General features: G+C 41.9%; 1 protein-coding gene across 1 annotated transcript; it reads left to right on the top strand.

The window, feature by feature from the left end:
• The first annotated feature begins 1,123 nt into the window (after nt 1-1,123).
• LOC118103010 lies at nt 1,124-15,264 on the top strand. Its single transcript, XM_035149652.2, has 18 exons — nt 1,124-1,191; nt 1,859-1,894; nt 3,007-3,276; nt 3,382-3,672; nt 4,852-5,124; nt 5,754-6,029; nt 7,024-7,293; nt 7,402-7,668; nt 9,359-9,718; nt 10,245-10,558; nt 10,721-10,847; nt 11,163-11,404; nt 11,741-11,849; nt 11,973-11,988; nt 12,081-12,172; nt 12,297-12,341; nt 12,811-12,873; nt 13,111-15,264. Exons 1-18 carry the CDS (start codon nt 1,155-1,157, stop codon nt 13,119-13,121), a joined length of 3,099 nt encoding a protein of 1,032 aa, XP_035005543.2. The 5' UTR covers nt 1,124-1,154; the 3' UTR covers nt 13,122-15,264.
• Nucleotides 15,265-17,485: the final 2,221 nt, after the last annotated feature.

The following is a 17,485-nucleotide window of genomic DNA, read 5'->3' as shown; positions in this document are numbered from 1 at the left end:
AGTAAATGTGATAAATTAAAACTACTGCTGCACATGGTTCTTGTTATGTTCTTATTCACACTGTGTGTTTGAAGGTGATCACCAGCATTTCAGACATCATAGATACATGCTCTTTAAAAGTCTGCATTTTAAGCAGCAGTCTTCATGCAGAGCATCTAGAGTCAGAGGAAGGATCCTGAAAAGACTCAATAAATTGATATATTATCTTCTGATCTCCATGAAGCCGTCGCTACCTCCACCCAGGAGCTCATGTTCTCACCCATGTCCATTGTTGTGTTCGTTGGTTTATCAGCAGGATTACACAAAAACTACTGAACCAATATCCACAAAACTTGGCAGAAGGATGGAACCAAGAACCCAATGAGTTTGGTGCAGAAACGGACAAAGGGGCAGGTAGTTTTTCACTTTGTTTAAAATGAACATTTTGGACTTTTCCACCAGTTTCCCAGTGAATGATTCCCATTTAGAGAACTGATATATTAGTGTTTGCAGTTTGATTGAACTGGACTGTCGGGGCTCGGCGGAGGCACTCAGAGGTAAATTCTACATCTTGTGTCATTCTAGTGTTTATGAATTAAGTCAACACACAAATGTCAGATTATTTGCTTGCCTGTAAATCAGTGATAATATTAGACGTCTTTGGAATTAGAATTAGAATTAAAGGAAACATGTTGCGTGCTGTAGTTTTAACAACTGATTGCATGTTTCCCGTCAGGCAACATTGTTTCCTGTCATCAAAAAGTCAAAGACATCTTCCACAACATGAAATGATCATAATCTACAAAGATATTTTACACTGAAGACATATTTGAGGGAATACTACATTTTCTTTTTTACTGTATTAAATTCCCATCATTGCTATCACCATTATTTCAGATATCATATAATTCAAAATGTTCAGTAACTATAAGGACGACAGTTCTGTCTCGTGCAGGGACGTGTGGTGATTTCTATCACGGTGGCTCGACAGCAACAGAAACGTATTAAAGTACAAGCAACCTCAGAGTTGGGGTGTGAGGTTCCTGTGAAGAAGGAAACTGACTCAGAAAACAGAAGTGCACAAACACCTTCCTCTCTCATATTGATAAGAGATGTGTTCCACTGATTCTCTACCTGTCTTGAAGTGTGTCTGAGTGGCGCTGCTGGATGGGACCATGGGGCACTCTTTGCTCGGTGTGCTGTCGTTATTCTGTGAGTACATCAGTAACTTTTATTCTGTGAATGCAAAGTGTTTATTAGATGTTTGTCCAACCACAGCAACAGCCGCTGAAACTGAAATGTCATTATCTATTTGCAGAGGTAACCAGCCACATGTATTCTGTTACATGCACTTAAATAACTTTTATTTGAGACTAAATTGTGATTGTTGGAGAACCGTTAAACCGTTTTTTTTCTTTAAATTTATTATTTGATGCCCGACACATGAAAAAAGACCAATTTTATACCTGATTCATTGATTTATATGCCAAAAGATAATTTAATATAAGAAAAGTTGATTTAGAAACAAATCAAACATTGTGATGTTCTAATGGGAATTATAGACTTTAAAGTTACAGGCTGTGAATATTGTCCCGATGATTATCAGAGAAACAATCATCTGATCCACATGAATTCAAATAAATGGATCAAAGACAGTAGATTACTGATATTTTAACTTCTTTTATTCATTGAGTTATTGATTCTCAAGCCATTTCATACTTTTGTACAATTTCTTTGATGGGTAGTTTTAATACTACTGCTCATACTCACTTTTACAATATAACAGTACTTACTAATAGACTTATTACTAGAGTCTGTACTGTGTTTGATTATTTACCAGGTTTAATAATGTCTGATGAGATACCAATGTTTCCTTCAGTGCTGAATACACTCCTCTCCTGTGGACACACTGAATGTGAGTCAACTCTTTTCTTTATTGCTATCTATCTTTATTAATATGTGTATTTCATCCCATTTTTCTTTGTGTATGTTGTTACTAAGATTTGTGAGTATATGAATGAACTGCAAACTTATAGAACAAAACTCTGGTTGGTATTTCCTCTAACGATGTTCTGTTTGTGCGGGGGGGTGCTGAGCTGACCTTTGAACCCAACTCAACCACTCTATATTCTGGGGAGCATGTTAATTTCACGTGTCACATGAGAGAAGAGAAATACAAGTAAAGCAGTTCACAATAAATGGGACAGTAGAAACATGAAGCTTATTTTCCACATCGTGGCGACAGCCGGACAAATCCACTTTTCTTCTTCTAAATAAATGCGTTGTTCAGAAATTCAATCATATCATTCGCTCACTTAAGTTTAGCTTTTTGTTTGACATAGACATTATAAAAACATTGGAGGAGCAGAGAACAACTGAAGCAGAATGTGTATACTCAATTATATATGATGAAAATATACATTTTTTGCCATGAATTTATACTACATGTACTAAATTATAAAATAATCATGATTGAATTCTAATTAATTATGAAGATATTATTAGTTGTTATTTTAATGGATATATACTACATACTGAACATAAAAAAATAAATAATGAATTGATATCTAATTAACTTTGAAAATATAGATGTTTGCTATTTTACTGGATTTATACTACATATACTGAATTATTTAATTTGATCATGAATTGATTCCTAATGAAAGTATTATTTTATCCATGTATACTATATAACTACTTATACTTAATTATAAAATAATCATGAATTGATTACTAATTATTAATGAAGATATTGTGATTTACTATGTTAATGATTTAGACTACATATACAGAATTATAAAATAATGATGAATTGAATCCTAATCAACATTGAAAATATATATTTTTTAAATCTTTAATAAATGTGTACTACTACAGATTTAAAGATTAATAATGAATTGTGTCCTAATTAATGATGAAGATATAATGTTTGCCTAATTTAATAGATGGTTCACTACATAAACTGAGTTTCATAAAGTATTAAGGAAGGATTCCTAATTAATGATGTAAATATTCTTTACCAAGCAGCACACAAACCCAGAGCCACAGTGAGAGCATCCAGGACGTCCATACCAGTGGCCGGCACTCTGACTCTGACCTGTTCTGTTGAGGAGTCTGCGGGTTGGAGCTACGACTGGTTCACACGTTCCCCAGACCATGATGAAACTGCCATCGCAACAAATCGTGTGCTAAACTCTATCAGCATCTCACACGGAGGCATCTACTGGTGCAGGGGAAGAAGGACTAACTCAGATTTCTTCTCAGAGAAGAGTCATGTGCATCACATCGAGAAAACCTGTGAGTAGCATGCTTTCATGACTGGCTACGATGAAAACAGAACCAATCAGCAGCAATATTAACCAGTTCTCTCTGTTGGTTTTATATTTGTGTTTGAATGTTCAGTGTCCAACAGAAGCTTTGTCGTGCTGCAGCACAACTGGACTGAGATATTCAGCGGTGAGACGATCTCTGTCAGGTGTGAGATCCAGGGAGGAGGAGACACCCAGTGGGACTATGAATGGAGGACAACAAGCTCCCACCAACCAGTCACTGGTACAAACACAGCTCCCACACACAGTGAATACAGGCTGGGCACTGCCTCTGTTTTCCACAGTGGAGAGTACTGGTGTAAGGCCAGAGCGGACTTGTATTCCTCAACAGAGTGGAGTGACGCCTTCCAGCTGAGAGTAACACGTAAGTCCAATCATCTTTCAATACCTCCACCGAGGACGTTACATCTTCACCTCTTTCTATTTGTTTTTCTTGGCAAGATTATGTAAAACTACTAAACCAATTTCCGCCCAATCCCCAGATAGCATCTGGGTGTGGACCTAAACTGGTCCACATGTAAAACAGCAAATGTGGCCCAATTACCTTAAAACAAACCTGGGTCTTTTTTGGCACACATCAGGTGCTCTAGGCAAAGTGTAATCTGGATGTGGACCTCAAGTGGTCCATGAATGGTGAACATGGCTCAAACAGCACATAACAAATCGGGGCCACCTTTGGCCCTTTTGGTGACAAACGGTATTGCTATGGCTTATCTGTGGCCCGGTTCTGGCAAACAGCAGTGGTGTCATGGTTTTGTATTTGTCAGTGTTTAGTTTCCACCTGTTTGAAGAAGGGTTTTCAGTTTAATTATTACTACCGCCTCTTGTCTCATGTTTATCCCTGTTTTTGTCTGTTTGAGTTGTTTCTGGGTTTCGTGTTTTCACACTCTGTGTTCTGTTTCCTGTTTTATTTTGTAGTCTCTGTTCCGTGTGTTTTCTTTCTTCACTTCCTGTCTGTGATTGTCTGCACCAGTCCTCATGTGTTCCACCTGTGCCCAATTGCCCCTGCCTTCCCTGTGTGTGTATTTAAGCCTCTGTGCTTCCCTTTGTCCTTGTCGGATCGTTGTCGTCTGTTAGTTGTGATCTCCTGTCTAAACCGTCGTTATGTCCTGTCATGCCTGTCCGGATCTCCTGTGTTTTTTCGTATCCTGAGCCTCTGCACCCCCTGTGTAAACCTCCAGAGTTTTCCCCTTTGTGCCCTTAGTTGTTTTGTCTGTTAAAGACTCTTTCTTTCATTAAAATTACACTTTTTGTTCATACTCTGCGTCTGGGTCCTACTGCTTCACCGCACCCTGACAGTGGACTGCCCAAGTGCCATCATTCCATGAGGTGTGTGGGCTGGATGACAGTGTGACAGTGTGGGCCACATCTGGGCCAAAAGCATTTAGCTATGTCAATAGCTAAATGCATGAACCTATTACATTTTGAGATTCATCATTAGACCTTTTTTGTCTTATATATTTTACTGTCAGAACTTTGCCCTCTACTTAATCTTTTTTCCCCATTTAATTTGTCTTTCATTTTCTCTCTCACAATTTGAAAGCCAATAAACCCAGGCCCAGGCTGATTGCCGATAACACAACCATAACAGGAAAGGGAAGCGTAGCACTGATCTGCTCTGTGGATAACGCGGCTGAGTGGAGATACGACTGGTTCAGAAGAACCTCAGCCTCCTCTGCAGCTCAGATCATAAGATATAATGAAACAGATGATGAAATCAGCATCTCAGAGGAAGGCATCTACAACTGCAGAGGAAGGAGAGGAGACACAACTTTCTTCACAGAGGACAGCAACCTAGTCACAATAGAGAAAAGAGGTAAGAGTCAGTTTAGAAATCCAAAGACTAGTTACCTCCGCTGTGGAGGTTATATTTTGTCCCTGTATGTTTCTTTATTTGTTTGTCAGCAGGATTACGCAAAAACTACTGGATGGATTTCCACGAAACTTGGGACAGAACCAATGAAATTTAGATGGAATCCAAACATCCAGACTTTCTTTAACACGATGTAACTTTTACTGAGCAACAGCGCCCTCTGCAGCCACACGTGCTATTTTTTAAAAACTTCTGAGTCTTTTTAACTGATCTACAGTTCAGCTTCACTCTTCAACTGGAGCTGGTTGTGACAGTTGAAGCTGTGACTCTCAGTCAGTTCTTCTCACAGGAGATGGAACCCACTCACCAGAGTTACAGAGAACAGACGTTCAGGGAGTGAAGGAGGAAACTTTCTCCATATTAAGGCAGAGAATCATTCCATTAACTTGGAAGCTGCTGTTTTGATGTTAAAAAGTTGCATAGTGTTTTGCTTTAAGATTGTGTGATTCTTTTTTTATTATTTTCCCTGATGAAAAGATGAGAGGACTGGTATCTGTAAAGTTTGGTGGAGGTATGAGCTGTACTGAGTGCCATTCTACTTTCTTCTGTTCTCTGTTTCTATTTGTGATCAGTTTCCCACAAGGCGTCTGTGGCCCTGCAACCTAACTGGTCTCTGATATTCAGCGGTGAGATGATCACTGTCCGGTGTGAGGTCCCTGCAGATGTACTGACTGAGTGGGAGTATGAATGGACCAAACCCAACTCAAATACGGTTCCAACACACAATGAATACAGGATTGTCAATGTGTCCTCGTCCGACAGTGGAAACTACAGATGTTTGGCTAAAGACAAGAAGAAGTTGTATTCCACAACCGAGTGGAGCAATGTCGTCACATTAACAGTTTCTGGTGAGAAAGACTGAGTTTTGAGAAACTGGCAAATGTCTCCTTCAATTTATGTTCATATGCGCTGATAAAAAATAGAATACAACAAAAAAGTAACGAGGGATGCACCGATTCAAAAGCTGAACATCTTACCGATATTTATCTTGTTGTTGCTATCAGCCTATTGGCGAGTAAGATGACGTTCACCGATGTTTAGATGTTATTCTCATCTGGGAGGAAACAATTGCTGTTCAGATCCAAGCCAAAATATCCTGGATACAAACAATCTGGGACCAAGGTCCTGCCGATACACGACCAATCGTGAGTCAGCCTCAGCTGTCAGTCATGATGTTTCACCCTGTTTTTATAACATCAAATAACTAATTAAATTCAACCCAAAACTTGAACATACAGTACATCAGAGGTACAAGAACTTCCTTTCTTCCTGAGATAATTTGACCTATACTGCAGCCAGCCACCAGGGGGCGAACTCACTGATGTGGAGCTGTGATGGCGTCCATCTTTATATACGGTCTATGCTCAGCACCTTTAGACCAGATGGATGTGGGCCACTTCAGGCAGTGATGCGGCTCCTCTAGCTTTCCTGTGGACAGAATGGATCCGAGCCTAAACTCGTCCACTTGTTAAAGAGCTAATGTGGCCCAACTATCCCAAAACAAACCTGGGTCTTTTATAGTAAACATGCGGTGCTCTAGGCAAAGTGTAATCTGGATGTGAACCTAAAGTGGTCCATGTGGTGAATATGGTCCAAATAGATCAAAACGAATCTGGGCCACGTTTGGCACCTTTGGTTAATGTACGGTACTGCTGTGGCTGACTTGTGGCTCTGATATGGCAAACAGGTGGTATAATCTGGGCCAAAGCATTTTTATACTTTTGCTTTTACTGCTGTTTTAGTTTTTACGACTGCAGAAGACTAAAGGAGATACATGTAAAACTCATTTCATTCAACTCAAATAAAATGGACTAAATGCCAAAGTGTTTTTAACATTAACAGAAAGACCAGCGGCTAACCTGAGTGCTGACAGAGCCTTTCCAGTAGGGGGCAGTGTGCTCCTGACCTGCTCCGTGGGCCCATCATCACCTGGCTGGAATTATTATTGGTACAGAGGTGAGAAAACCTCGGAGCCCCTGACGGATGAGGATTTCAAGTCAAATGGACAAAGTGCTAGTGCCTCACATGAAGGACAGTACTGGTGCAGAGGAGGAAGAGGAGATCCAGTTTACTACACCGAGTACAGTAACTCAGTCAGTATTCATGAAACTGGTGAGTGTGGAGAAAATCCATTCTGCATTCATGACTGTTTGTTGAGATTACGTAAAGGTTGATGCTGATACAAGCTGTTCTTCTATCTTTATTGGTGAATATGAATAGTCCACAACAGAGCTGCTGTGACTCTTCAACCCAACTGGCCGAACAGATACAGAGGAGAAACCGTCACACTTAGGTGTGAGATCCAGGGAGGAGACTCTGAGTGGGAGTATGAATGGACAGCAACCAGCTCACATACACCTCCCAACACAAATGAATTCAGGATTAGTCTGGGGTCACATTTGCGCGGCAGTTACTGGTGTCAGGGCCGACTGAAAGGTGCACGGCAGAATTCAACAGGATGGAGTGTTCCCGTCACGTTGTCTAACGGTGAGTCAAGTCATATTTAGTATTAAAAATATAGGTGTTTAAGTTTAAATATTACAAAGTTTATATCTGTTAAAGGGGACATAGCATGCAAATTCCACTTTGTTAGTGCTTCTACAGGTTAATGTGGGTATCTGGCATGTCTACCAACCCAAAAACTCTGGGAAAAAAAAACTTGCGCGTTTTGTTATGGTTTCTCTAAGTCAGAAACGTCATGCTTGAGCGACTCGATTGAGCTTCCTGGGTTTTGTGTCGTAACAAGGAACTGGAAGTCTCCCTACATGGCCTTGGCCCACCCCCCACCTCATCCCCCCGTCCCCCGTCCCCCCACACTCATTACGCCGGGTTTACACCGGAGGCTGCGAGGCAGCGCAGCGCTGTTCCCAAGCGCGCAGCCGCCTGGCTGTTCACACGGGACGAGCATTTCTCCGCTGGTCAGCCCGCGATTCACTCACATGTGGCATTTGTCTGGATCGTTGGGACTGGGAGGCTGCAGCAGTTGCTCGGGGGCGCGACCGCTCGCTCTCCCATGCGTGAGCTGGAATTTGTGTCAGCGCCACACAGCCAGCAGTGTGGAAGACTTCCGCAGTGTTCAGCACTACTGTACGCCGGGGTACAGTAGTTACGCCGGGTTAACACCGGACGCGGAAGCGCCGCAGCGAGGCAGCGCAGCGCCGTTCTCAAGCGCGCAGCTGCCTGGCTGTTCACACGGGACGCGCATTTCTCCGCGCTGGTCAGCCCCATAGACTGTATATATAAGGTCAGCCCGCGATTCTGCTTTCTCCGCTTGTTGTTGTACCCGTTGAATGTCGGGGTTCGGGGGTAAATGATGGTCTTCATAGCCCCCACCCCTCTCTTTCTCTCTCTGTCTGTCTGCTTGTGTGCTTGTAGTGGATGGGCAGAGGGGGACATTTAATTATGTGATTGGGAAAATTAAAACTCCAGGACAACAGAAGGGGAATACAAAGTTTGGGATGCATATTTGATAATTTATATCATATAAAATATGTAATTTATATCGTTTAAAATCATGGGGGGAGATGGGGGAGGGGGGAGCTGGCTCATTAGCATTTAAAGGAACAGGCACTCAAAACAGGTCACTCTGTGGAGGGCTGTTTTATACAGGGTAAAAAGGGTGCTGTTTTAAATGATCCTTGTGGTATTTTGACCAAAGTATGTTACAGACATTTCATTAAGACCCCAAGGAACCATATCAACTTGTGGTAAAATGGGCATGCTATGTCCCCTTTAAATGCCCATGTACAGAAGAGAAGCCAAAATATCCCGGATACCAGCCATCTTGCACTTTTCACGTCATTTCGAGCCAGTCTGTGAAATCATGATGGAGGTGTGGAGCTGGGGTATCGAGGTCCCGCCGATACATGTGCTTGACCAATCGCGAGTCAGTCAGCTGTCAATCATGACGTTTCACTGTTTTTATATCATCAAATAACTAATTAAAACCAAACTGATCAGAAACATGAACACGTGAACAAACTAAAATGAAAGAAACCATGGTTGACATATACTGCAGGCAGCCACCAGGGGGCGATTGTTATAATTTGGCTTCACTTTTGGGGGCAGTCATGTCGATGGCTGAATGTGTAGCATCCAGAAATTGCATTGCTTCCAAAATGAACATCTCTAGACAAACATGAAGACGTGTTTTTGTTCTGACGATGTTCCGTTTCAGCGGCTGCACCACGACCTGTCTTCACTGTGTCTCCGTCATGGCTGACTCCTGGAGCCTCAGTGACTCTCACCTGTGGGGTTCAACATCCGACTGCAGGATGGAGGTTCTACTGGTACAGAGTTGACCCGATTAGTTTGTATCCAGTCCCCAGATGTCAAGAGATAATTAAATCTCGGATGAGTTCTATGGACATTCCTGAGTACAGTTATGAGCTGCTCCCAGGAAGCAACGGAGGGACTGAACAAAACTCCTACGTCATCCAAGGCCAGACGAAGTCAGCAAGTTATGCATGTCGAGCTGGAAGAGGAGACCCCGTGTTTTACACTGAGTACAGTGAGACAAAGTGGGTCTGGTCTGTTGGTGAGTTTGTTTCTTTCTCTTGAAGCAGATGTTATCGCTTCAGTCGGTCAGTTACTTCGGGAACATTACTTTGGCTGGTTCCTCCAGGTGATTAACTTTTAGAGGTGATAGGTCAAAGGTCAAGACAAATACAGGGTTAGAGAGACAATCAAAAGCTTATATTGATCAGAGAATCATTCCCACAAATCTAACGTCACATGACATTATTTTTTGTGTGCATTCTATAGGACTGACCTGATGTTGATATTATTTATGATCATATACTCGGACTGACATCATCATGATGTCAGTGTGATGTCAACAAACGATGTCGTCCTTCTGACATTTCCCCTGTTAAATGACGCAAAGCCTAAAATGACACCTTTAATCTGGAAACATTACAAATGTATTCTCGTAATATTATGACCTTATTCCCAAAAACAAGAATGTGACAGAGATGGAGTCTCTGCTGATGGCTTCACGTTTTTAATGCTCGACAAATTTAAACCATTACTTGCTGTTTCACACTTCATGTCACGTTTTTCAGATTCCTATTCGTCAGTGTCTCTCACAGTGAGTCCAGACAGAGTGCAGCACTTCAGACATGTCGTGATCCATCTGACCTGCAAGGGAAACTCTGATAAGTGGAGATTGTGGATGTTTTCTGAATACGAAGTACGATTGTCAGAGTGCAGCCGTCAGGAAACAATCCCAAGGTTCACATGGCCCTTGTTTAATCTTCCTCCTGGAGTTGTCTGGTGTGAATCTGGATCAGAGCTCAGCAACGCAGTCAACATCACTACAGGTTGTAGTTTTTCATTGAATCTATTCACACTGTGCATGTTTCCAACATCCCATAATGTGATTTAAAGGTAGAGTAACTAAAATTGGGGAGCACTGCCTCCCTTCACTGCTCCTTCAGGAGCTGCACCCCCCACATTTACCAAGGTGCATCACATCAAACATGATCTCTGGATGAAATTCACCCTCTTTATTCACACAAACCACACGTTCAACGACCAGAATCAGCTGCGAGAGTGTGTCCGTCTGCCGTTAAACAAGCAGACATCACGTAACTGTGTGGACGCCACAGCCTGCAGCGCCATCCGGAGGCTGTTTCCCTCTCTTTACTCAAGAGGGTGGTCTTTTGGTTTGAGAGCAGGACTTATTGATGTCACATTCAGATTTTGTGATGCTCTCACTCAAAACCCTGCACTCACACTCAACTCTACCCTGCTTGAGCTCAGATGTCCTGCTCTTGAAGCCAGGGCTGTGTATTTAAACCAGATGTTTTTCCAGCGCACACACAACGTACAGCTCATGGACGTGAGGAGCAGAATTTGACAAAAAGTGCATTGAATGACTTTGGCTCCCCTTTAACATCTAATATTTAGACTTATGCTGTTTATATATGAGCTGAATTATCAGGTTGTTCACATTATTGATGTTTTTTAACTGTTTACAGTTCAAGGTCCTGTTATCCTGGAGAGCCCTGTCCATCCTGTGACTGAGGGACAGTCCGTTACTCTCCGCTGCTCACCGTACAGAAGAAGAATCCTCTATTCCAGCTTCTCTTTCTACAAAAATGGTGAACTCCTCCAAAGTGATGTCAGAGAGAAACTGGAAATCTCAGCTGTGTCAAAGTCAGATGAAGGTTTCTACAAGTGTGAATATTCAGGAGACTTCTCACGGGAGAGTTGGATGTCAGTAAAATGTGAGTGTGATCAATATGAGGTAGAAAAGGAATCTCCAGGTTGAGAAGTAGATTAAAAACTTTTCTACTCATGCAGTATTTTCACTGAGACGGCTTCTAAACACCAGGTCCACTTGGTCAATTCACTTATAAAACTTTTTCACATATTTCTACAACTACAAACCTTTTTTGCACATATTAAAATATTCCTTCAAGTACAAAACTTATTCACAAAGTTATTTTTTTTCACGTCAAAATGTCTGCTGAAGTTTTGGTTCTATATATTTTTCCAGGTCATGGATCTGCCTTTGCTCCTCACTGCTCCTCGTCTGATCCAGTTAATCCTGCAGCACCTCCCCCCCTCGTCTCCTGTGCCGCTGGTCATTGGGCTGGTTGGTGGCATCACACTGATTCTCTTCCTCTCACTGCTACTGTTGTGTTGGTGCAGGAATTCAAAGAGTGAGAGCTGCTCTTGTTCATTTCATTTAAATCAAAATTATTCCAAACTATTGTCACGATAGTCATGGAGTAGAGGTTGAAAAATAAAATCATGTAACGTGATCATTATTGTCTTTTTCACAGATCTGTGTTGTGACAGGTTGGTTCCACTCTCTCTTGTTTCATCTTCAACAAAACAGCAAAACTTTACTTTTTCTTTTTCATTCACTTCTGATTGTTTGACTGTTTCAGGCTCAGCCAGTCTCTGAGAACCAATCAGAGCTCAGACCCAACTGTCCACCACGATGAAATCCAACTGCAAGTGTACTCATCTCTTCTCCACGGTCAGCCTTCCTTCTCCTACTGAATGCCTTCACAGCTATTTCTAAGTTGTTGCTTTTAAGAAGAACCTAGTCACAAAGTTTCCAATTACATTTCATGTTGATTTGATTTTTTATTGACTCGTAGGTGACAACTGCATCTATGAATCAATCAGAGGAGACACGGAGGAAGGTACTGTATAAAATGTGCCTCCTTCAGAGAAGTCCTAAATGAAAATCCTTCTGATTTCAGGTGGACGGGCAGATGAGTACAGAAATGTCTAACACGATGTCTTGACATCAATACACGCGCGTGGTTTTCCAACATCTCATTTTAGTCACATGGTCCCAAAGACAGACATTTGGAATTTTCAGTTTAGTCTGAAGCAGAGTTACAGGTGGAAAGGTGCCTCAGACCAGGCTCCAGACCAATGCACCAGAATGTAGTCAGACCCAGATCAAACTGAACCAGGGATCGGTTTTACTGCGCCCATATAATGTTTGAACAACAAGGACGTTCATTTGCATTGGAACACGTGTGGAGCACCTGAAGCTGGTGATGCTGGTTGTAATAGAGATATTAGAGTGGCAACGAAATCAACTAAATGAATAAAACAGTGGTTCTCAACCTTCTCAAGTCGTTTTCTGTCTGATCTTTACAGGAACCCGAGGTGATCCAGAGGAGAGGTCTGACTACGTTAATGAAAATCCACCTTCAGCTTCAGGTACAAATATTAACAACTGGCTGTTAAGCTACTGGCTCATGTGCATTTGAAATAAGCCTCAACTGAAACTCCATCATATCATTATTAAATAGTTCTTGTACGATAAGTATGCAGTTCAGTTGGTGTCTCAAATTTCAAATCCTTTGTGTAAAACTATGAACAGCCTTGATCATGTTGTAGGGTTGAAGTATCAAGTGTGTATTTTAGAAATTTGCAGTTATTGTCACTTTGTTTCAGGACCACTATGAATGGTGCATCCTCGAGAAAACAAGAATATGAAAATCAACATTCATCCTGAAACACCTTCACATATTAGACTCACCAGTTTTGTAACAGCTCATTGGAAAGAACGACATGATCTGGATTGAATTTCAGTATCAATGAAAAAATAAATGCTGTGATATTTGCTTTTGTGTTCAATATTTCAATTGGCTGATATGGGCCTTTTAAGATATGCGCCGATATGAAAAGGTTTATTTTACAGGATAAACAACGTGCATTATGATTATATTTTACATTGAACATTTTTTTGTCTAAATTCAAGTTCTATATATTCTGTCGTATTTGTGTTTTCTTTCAATTTATCTTTATTTCTTTAAAAAATATTGTTATACTTAAGCTTTATTGTCAATTTTATATATAAGTGATAGTTTTTTACTCCTTGATATCGGTATCGTCATTGGTCCCTAAAAAAAGCTTATTCTGTATATTTTTGCCGCAGTCATGCAACAAAAGTTTGAATGCAACCTGTGATGTTTTCTATTCGTACGTATATATATGTCTTTGTTATTATTCACCAATGACTCAATGGAGGACGATGTCAGAAAGGACATCGTCTGGCTGTGTGTTATGTTCCATATACAGTCTGTGGTTATGTGTGATTATTTCCATGGCTCGTAATTCTCTGTTTGATGAATACACTCGTCTGCAGACAGTTTAGCTTTTTGTTTTGAAATGTGATGAACTGTAACAGATTATAATTCAAATACATAATTGAATGTGTTCTTTCTTTTATCTTTATTTAACTGTGAAATCCCACCTGGACTCTGTCGATATGTCCTGTTTTATTTTGAAATCCCTCACCTTAAGTGTCCTCAGTTTGACTTCCTGTCTGTGTGGGAGCTTGTTTTCTTTTGGTCCCACCAGTGTCTCATCAGCCAGTTACTCATGTCTGCAGTTGTCAGCTGGTCTTTGCACAGTGAAGCTCTGCAGCTGCTGGATTTTTCCTCCACATGACGTCTCTGTTCTGACCGATGACTCCGGCTTTCAAGTGAAGACAAGAAGGTTTGTGTTTTATTGTGGCAGGAAACCCTTCTGTTGTAAATTTAAACCTTTGTCTCAGTGGGAATACTTTTCTCCCACCTGCAAGTCTACATCATCAGCCACATGGTGGCGCTGCAACTTTTGATTTTATCTATGAATTATCTTTTGCAATAATCTCATCAAACCCTGATGAAAAAGAAATGTAATTGGGGCGTTTAACCAGAAACTTTATCCTAAATAGCTATAAATGAAAAAACACAAATGCAGCCAAATATATAGAACATGAATGAATATGTTCTGCTTATTCTTTAAGATAAAAGTTTTTCTTCTGTGTGGATCAGCAAATAAACACTGATGCAACACGTCACTGAACTTCTGATATCTGCCAATTCTTATCCAACCAATAAATCAGTTGAGTACTTATTGTCTGCTGCAAATTAGCTTTTACCAACATGAGGACATTGTTTTGCTGCTGTTATGTTGGTGGGTTTTAAAAACCAGTCTAACCAGTGGTGAAGGGGCTTGAGACCAGGGAGAGTTGTTTCTCATCTGTTGTTAAAGCAACATTATGCAATTTTCTTAACCTTAAAGCAGCAGCTTGATTAAAGTGAGTCTGATGTTTGAGTGTGAACGTGTCAAAAAGAGTTAATCAACACATGTGGCTGCAGGGGGCGCTGTTCTTCAGTAACAGTTAGAAAGTGTTGCTTTAAGAGATCCTTTCTGAACTGTGTAGACTGTTGCAATGAGTTCAAACCAGGTCATTTCATATCTATATCTATATAGATATAAAGATATATATCGAGTGAGAAAGTTCCTTTTGCATCCAGCTGTTAGTTTTCACACTGATGGTTTTATCTTCCCTGCACATTTGTATTTTCAGCCACTGGATGGTGCTCTGTTGTTTTCCTCTCTGTTGATGTGTGAGGCAGCTCACTGTGCTTCAGTGGCTGTTTGCATGTGAGTGCATGTGATGCATGTTTATTATCACTGGATGATGTTGAAGTGGTTTTTCCTTCCTTTTGGAAGAAAGCTCTGTTTTTCCTGCTCAGTTCTTAGATCATGCAACGTCTGTGTGTTGTCTTTTGTTTCATTGTATTTTAAATACAGACAAATGTAAATTGAAAACTTGAAACCTGATTGTTAGAAATATTGTGATGAAATAAACACAGTTACAGTGTTGAACTCTTCTGGTTATTGCTCCACACACGTCTCTTAAACGTGTCGTCTCTGTCGTGGTTCTGTTGACTCACGAGATGAAGAAATCGGACTTTGAGTACAGGACGAGCTTCATCTGGAAAGAACTGAAAAATGGAAACGTCTCGTTAAGGATCTCCAACCTGAAGCTGTCTGATGCTGGGAGATACCAGTGCAAGAGGCTTTGGAAGAACGGCCCTCGAGACAGCACCACAGTGGAGCTGTTTGTGTGTATGTCCAGTCAAACCAATGTTTCTACAGTTAGAAAGGCTTTGCTCTGGTTCTATAGAGAACCTTAAACCTCCCTGTTGCTAACATGTTGGAGAGAACGGCCTGAACTTTGTTCCTAGTTCCAGTTGATTCAGGACCCGACCCAATCCAGCTCGACTCCGGCCCTAGATGTCTACCTGATAGTGCTGTAGCTAAATTTAAGGAAATAATTCCGATTACATTTAACCCCGTATTATCCGTCGATATAACCAACGAATTCTATAAAAACCCTAGCTCCACTGAGATTGACTATCTTGTCGATAGCTCTGTAAAGTCATTACGATTAACATTAGACTCAATAGCGCCTCTAAAAAAGAAACATGTAAAACATAGTAAATTAGCTCCGTGGTATAATTCCAAGACACATGAGTTAAAGGGGACATAGCATGCCCATTTTACCACAAGTTGATATGGTTCCTTGGGGTCTTAATGAAATGTCTGTAACATACTTTGGTCAAAATACCACAAGGATCATATAAAACAGCACCCTTTTTACCCTGTATAAAACAGCCCTCCACAGAGTGACCTGTTTTGACTGCCTGTTCCTTTAAATGCTAATGAGCCAGCTCCCCCCTCCCCCCCCATGATTTTAAACGATATAAATTACATATTTTATATGATATAAATTATCAAATATGCATCCCATACTTTGTATTCCCCTTGTTGTCCTGGAGTTTTAATTTTCCCAATCACATAATTAAATGTCCCCCTCTGCCCATCCACTACAAGCACACAAGCAGACAGACAGAGAGAGAAAGAGAGGGGGGGGGGGGGCTATGAAGACCATCATTTACCCCCGAACCCCGACATTCAACGGGTACAACAACAAGCGGAGAAAGCAGAATCGCGGGCTGACCTTATATGTACAGTCTATGGGGCTGACCAGCGGAGAAATGCTCGTCCCGTGTGAACAGCCAGGCGGCTGCGCGCTGGAGAACGGCGCTGCGCTGCCTCGCAGCGGCACTTCCGCGTCCGGTGTACCCCGGCGTAACTACTGTAACCCGGCGGAACTACTGTAACCCGGCGGAACTACTGTAACCCGGCATACAGTAGAGCTGAACACTGCGGAAGTCTTCCACACAGCTGGCAGTGTGGAAGACGCAGCAAGCAGCGCAGCGCCGTTCTCAAGCGCGCAGCCGCCTGGCTGTTCACACGGGACGAGCATTTCTCCGCTGGTCAGCCCCATAGACTGTACATATAAGGTCAGCCCGCGATTCTGCTTTCTCCGCTTGTTGTTGTACCCGTTGAATGTCGGGGTTCGGGGTTACAGTAGCGCTGAACACTGCGGAAGTCTTCCACACTGCTGTGCGCTGTGTGGCGCTGACACAAATTCCAGCTCACGCACGGGAGAGCGGCGGTCGCTCCCGAGCAGCTGCTGCAGCCTCCCAGTCCCAACGATCCAGACAAATGCCACATGTGAGTGAATCGCGGGCTGACCAGCGGAGAAATGCTCGTCCCGTGTGAACAGCCCGGCTGCGTGCTTGGGAACGGCGCTGCGCTGCCTCGCAGCCTCCGGTGTAAACACGGAAGTAACGAGTGTGGGGGGACGGTGTGGGGGGACGGTGGGGGGGTGGGCCAAGACCATGTAGGGAGACTTCCAGTGTATTGTTACGACACAATACCCAGGAAGCGCAATCGAGTCGCTCAAGCATGACGTTTCTGACTTAGAGGAACTATAACAAAACGCGCGAGTGTTTTTTCCCCAGAGTTTTTGGGTTGGTAGACATGCCAGATACCCACATTAACCTGTAGAAGCACTAACAAAGTGGAATTTGCATGCTATGTCCCCTTTAAAACAAGTATCAAGAAAGCTAGAAAGGAAGTGGCGCTCCAACAACCGTGTTGAAAATCTCCTAGACTGGAAAAATAGTGTTAAAGTTTATAA

This window comes from Hippoglossus stenolepis, chromosome 23 (assembly GCF_022539355.2).
Source record: "Hippoglossus stenolepis isolate QCI-W04-F060 chromosome 23, HSTE1.2, whole genome shotgun sequence".
Taxonomy (NCBI): Eukaryota; Metazoa; Chordata; class Actinopteri; order Pleuronectiformes; family Pleuronectidae; genus Hippoglossus; species Hippoglossus stenolepis.
The sequence above is the reverse complement of the archived record's forward strand: the minus strand, read 5'-3'. Positions and strand labels throughout refer to the sequence as shown.

Excerpts from the sequence above, each read along its gene's own strand:
- LOC118103010 (XM_035149652.2), top strand. The coding sequence starts at position 1,155 with ATGGGGCACTCTTTGCTCGGTGTGCTGTCGTTATTCT. Across the intron at positions 3,673-4,851 it reads CTTCCAGCTGAGAGTAACAC|CCAATAAACCCAGGCCCAGG; the intron begins GTAAGTCCAATC and ends ACAATTTGAAAG. Across the intron at positions 7,294-7,401 it reads AGTCAGTATTCATGAAACTG|TCCACAACAGAGCTGCTGTG; the intron begins GTGAGTGTGGAG and ends GAATATGAATAG.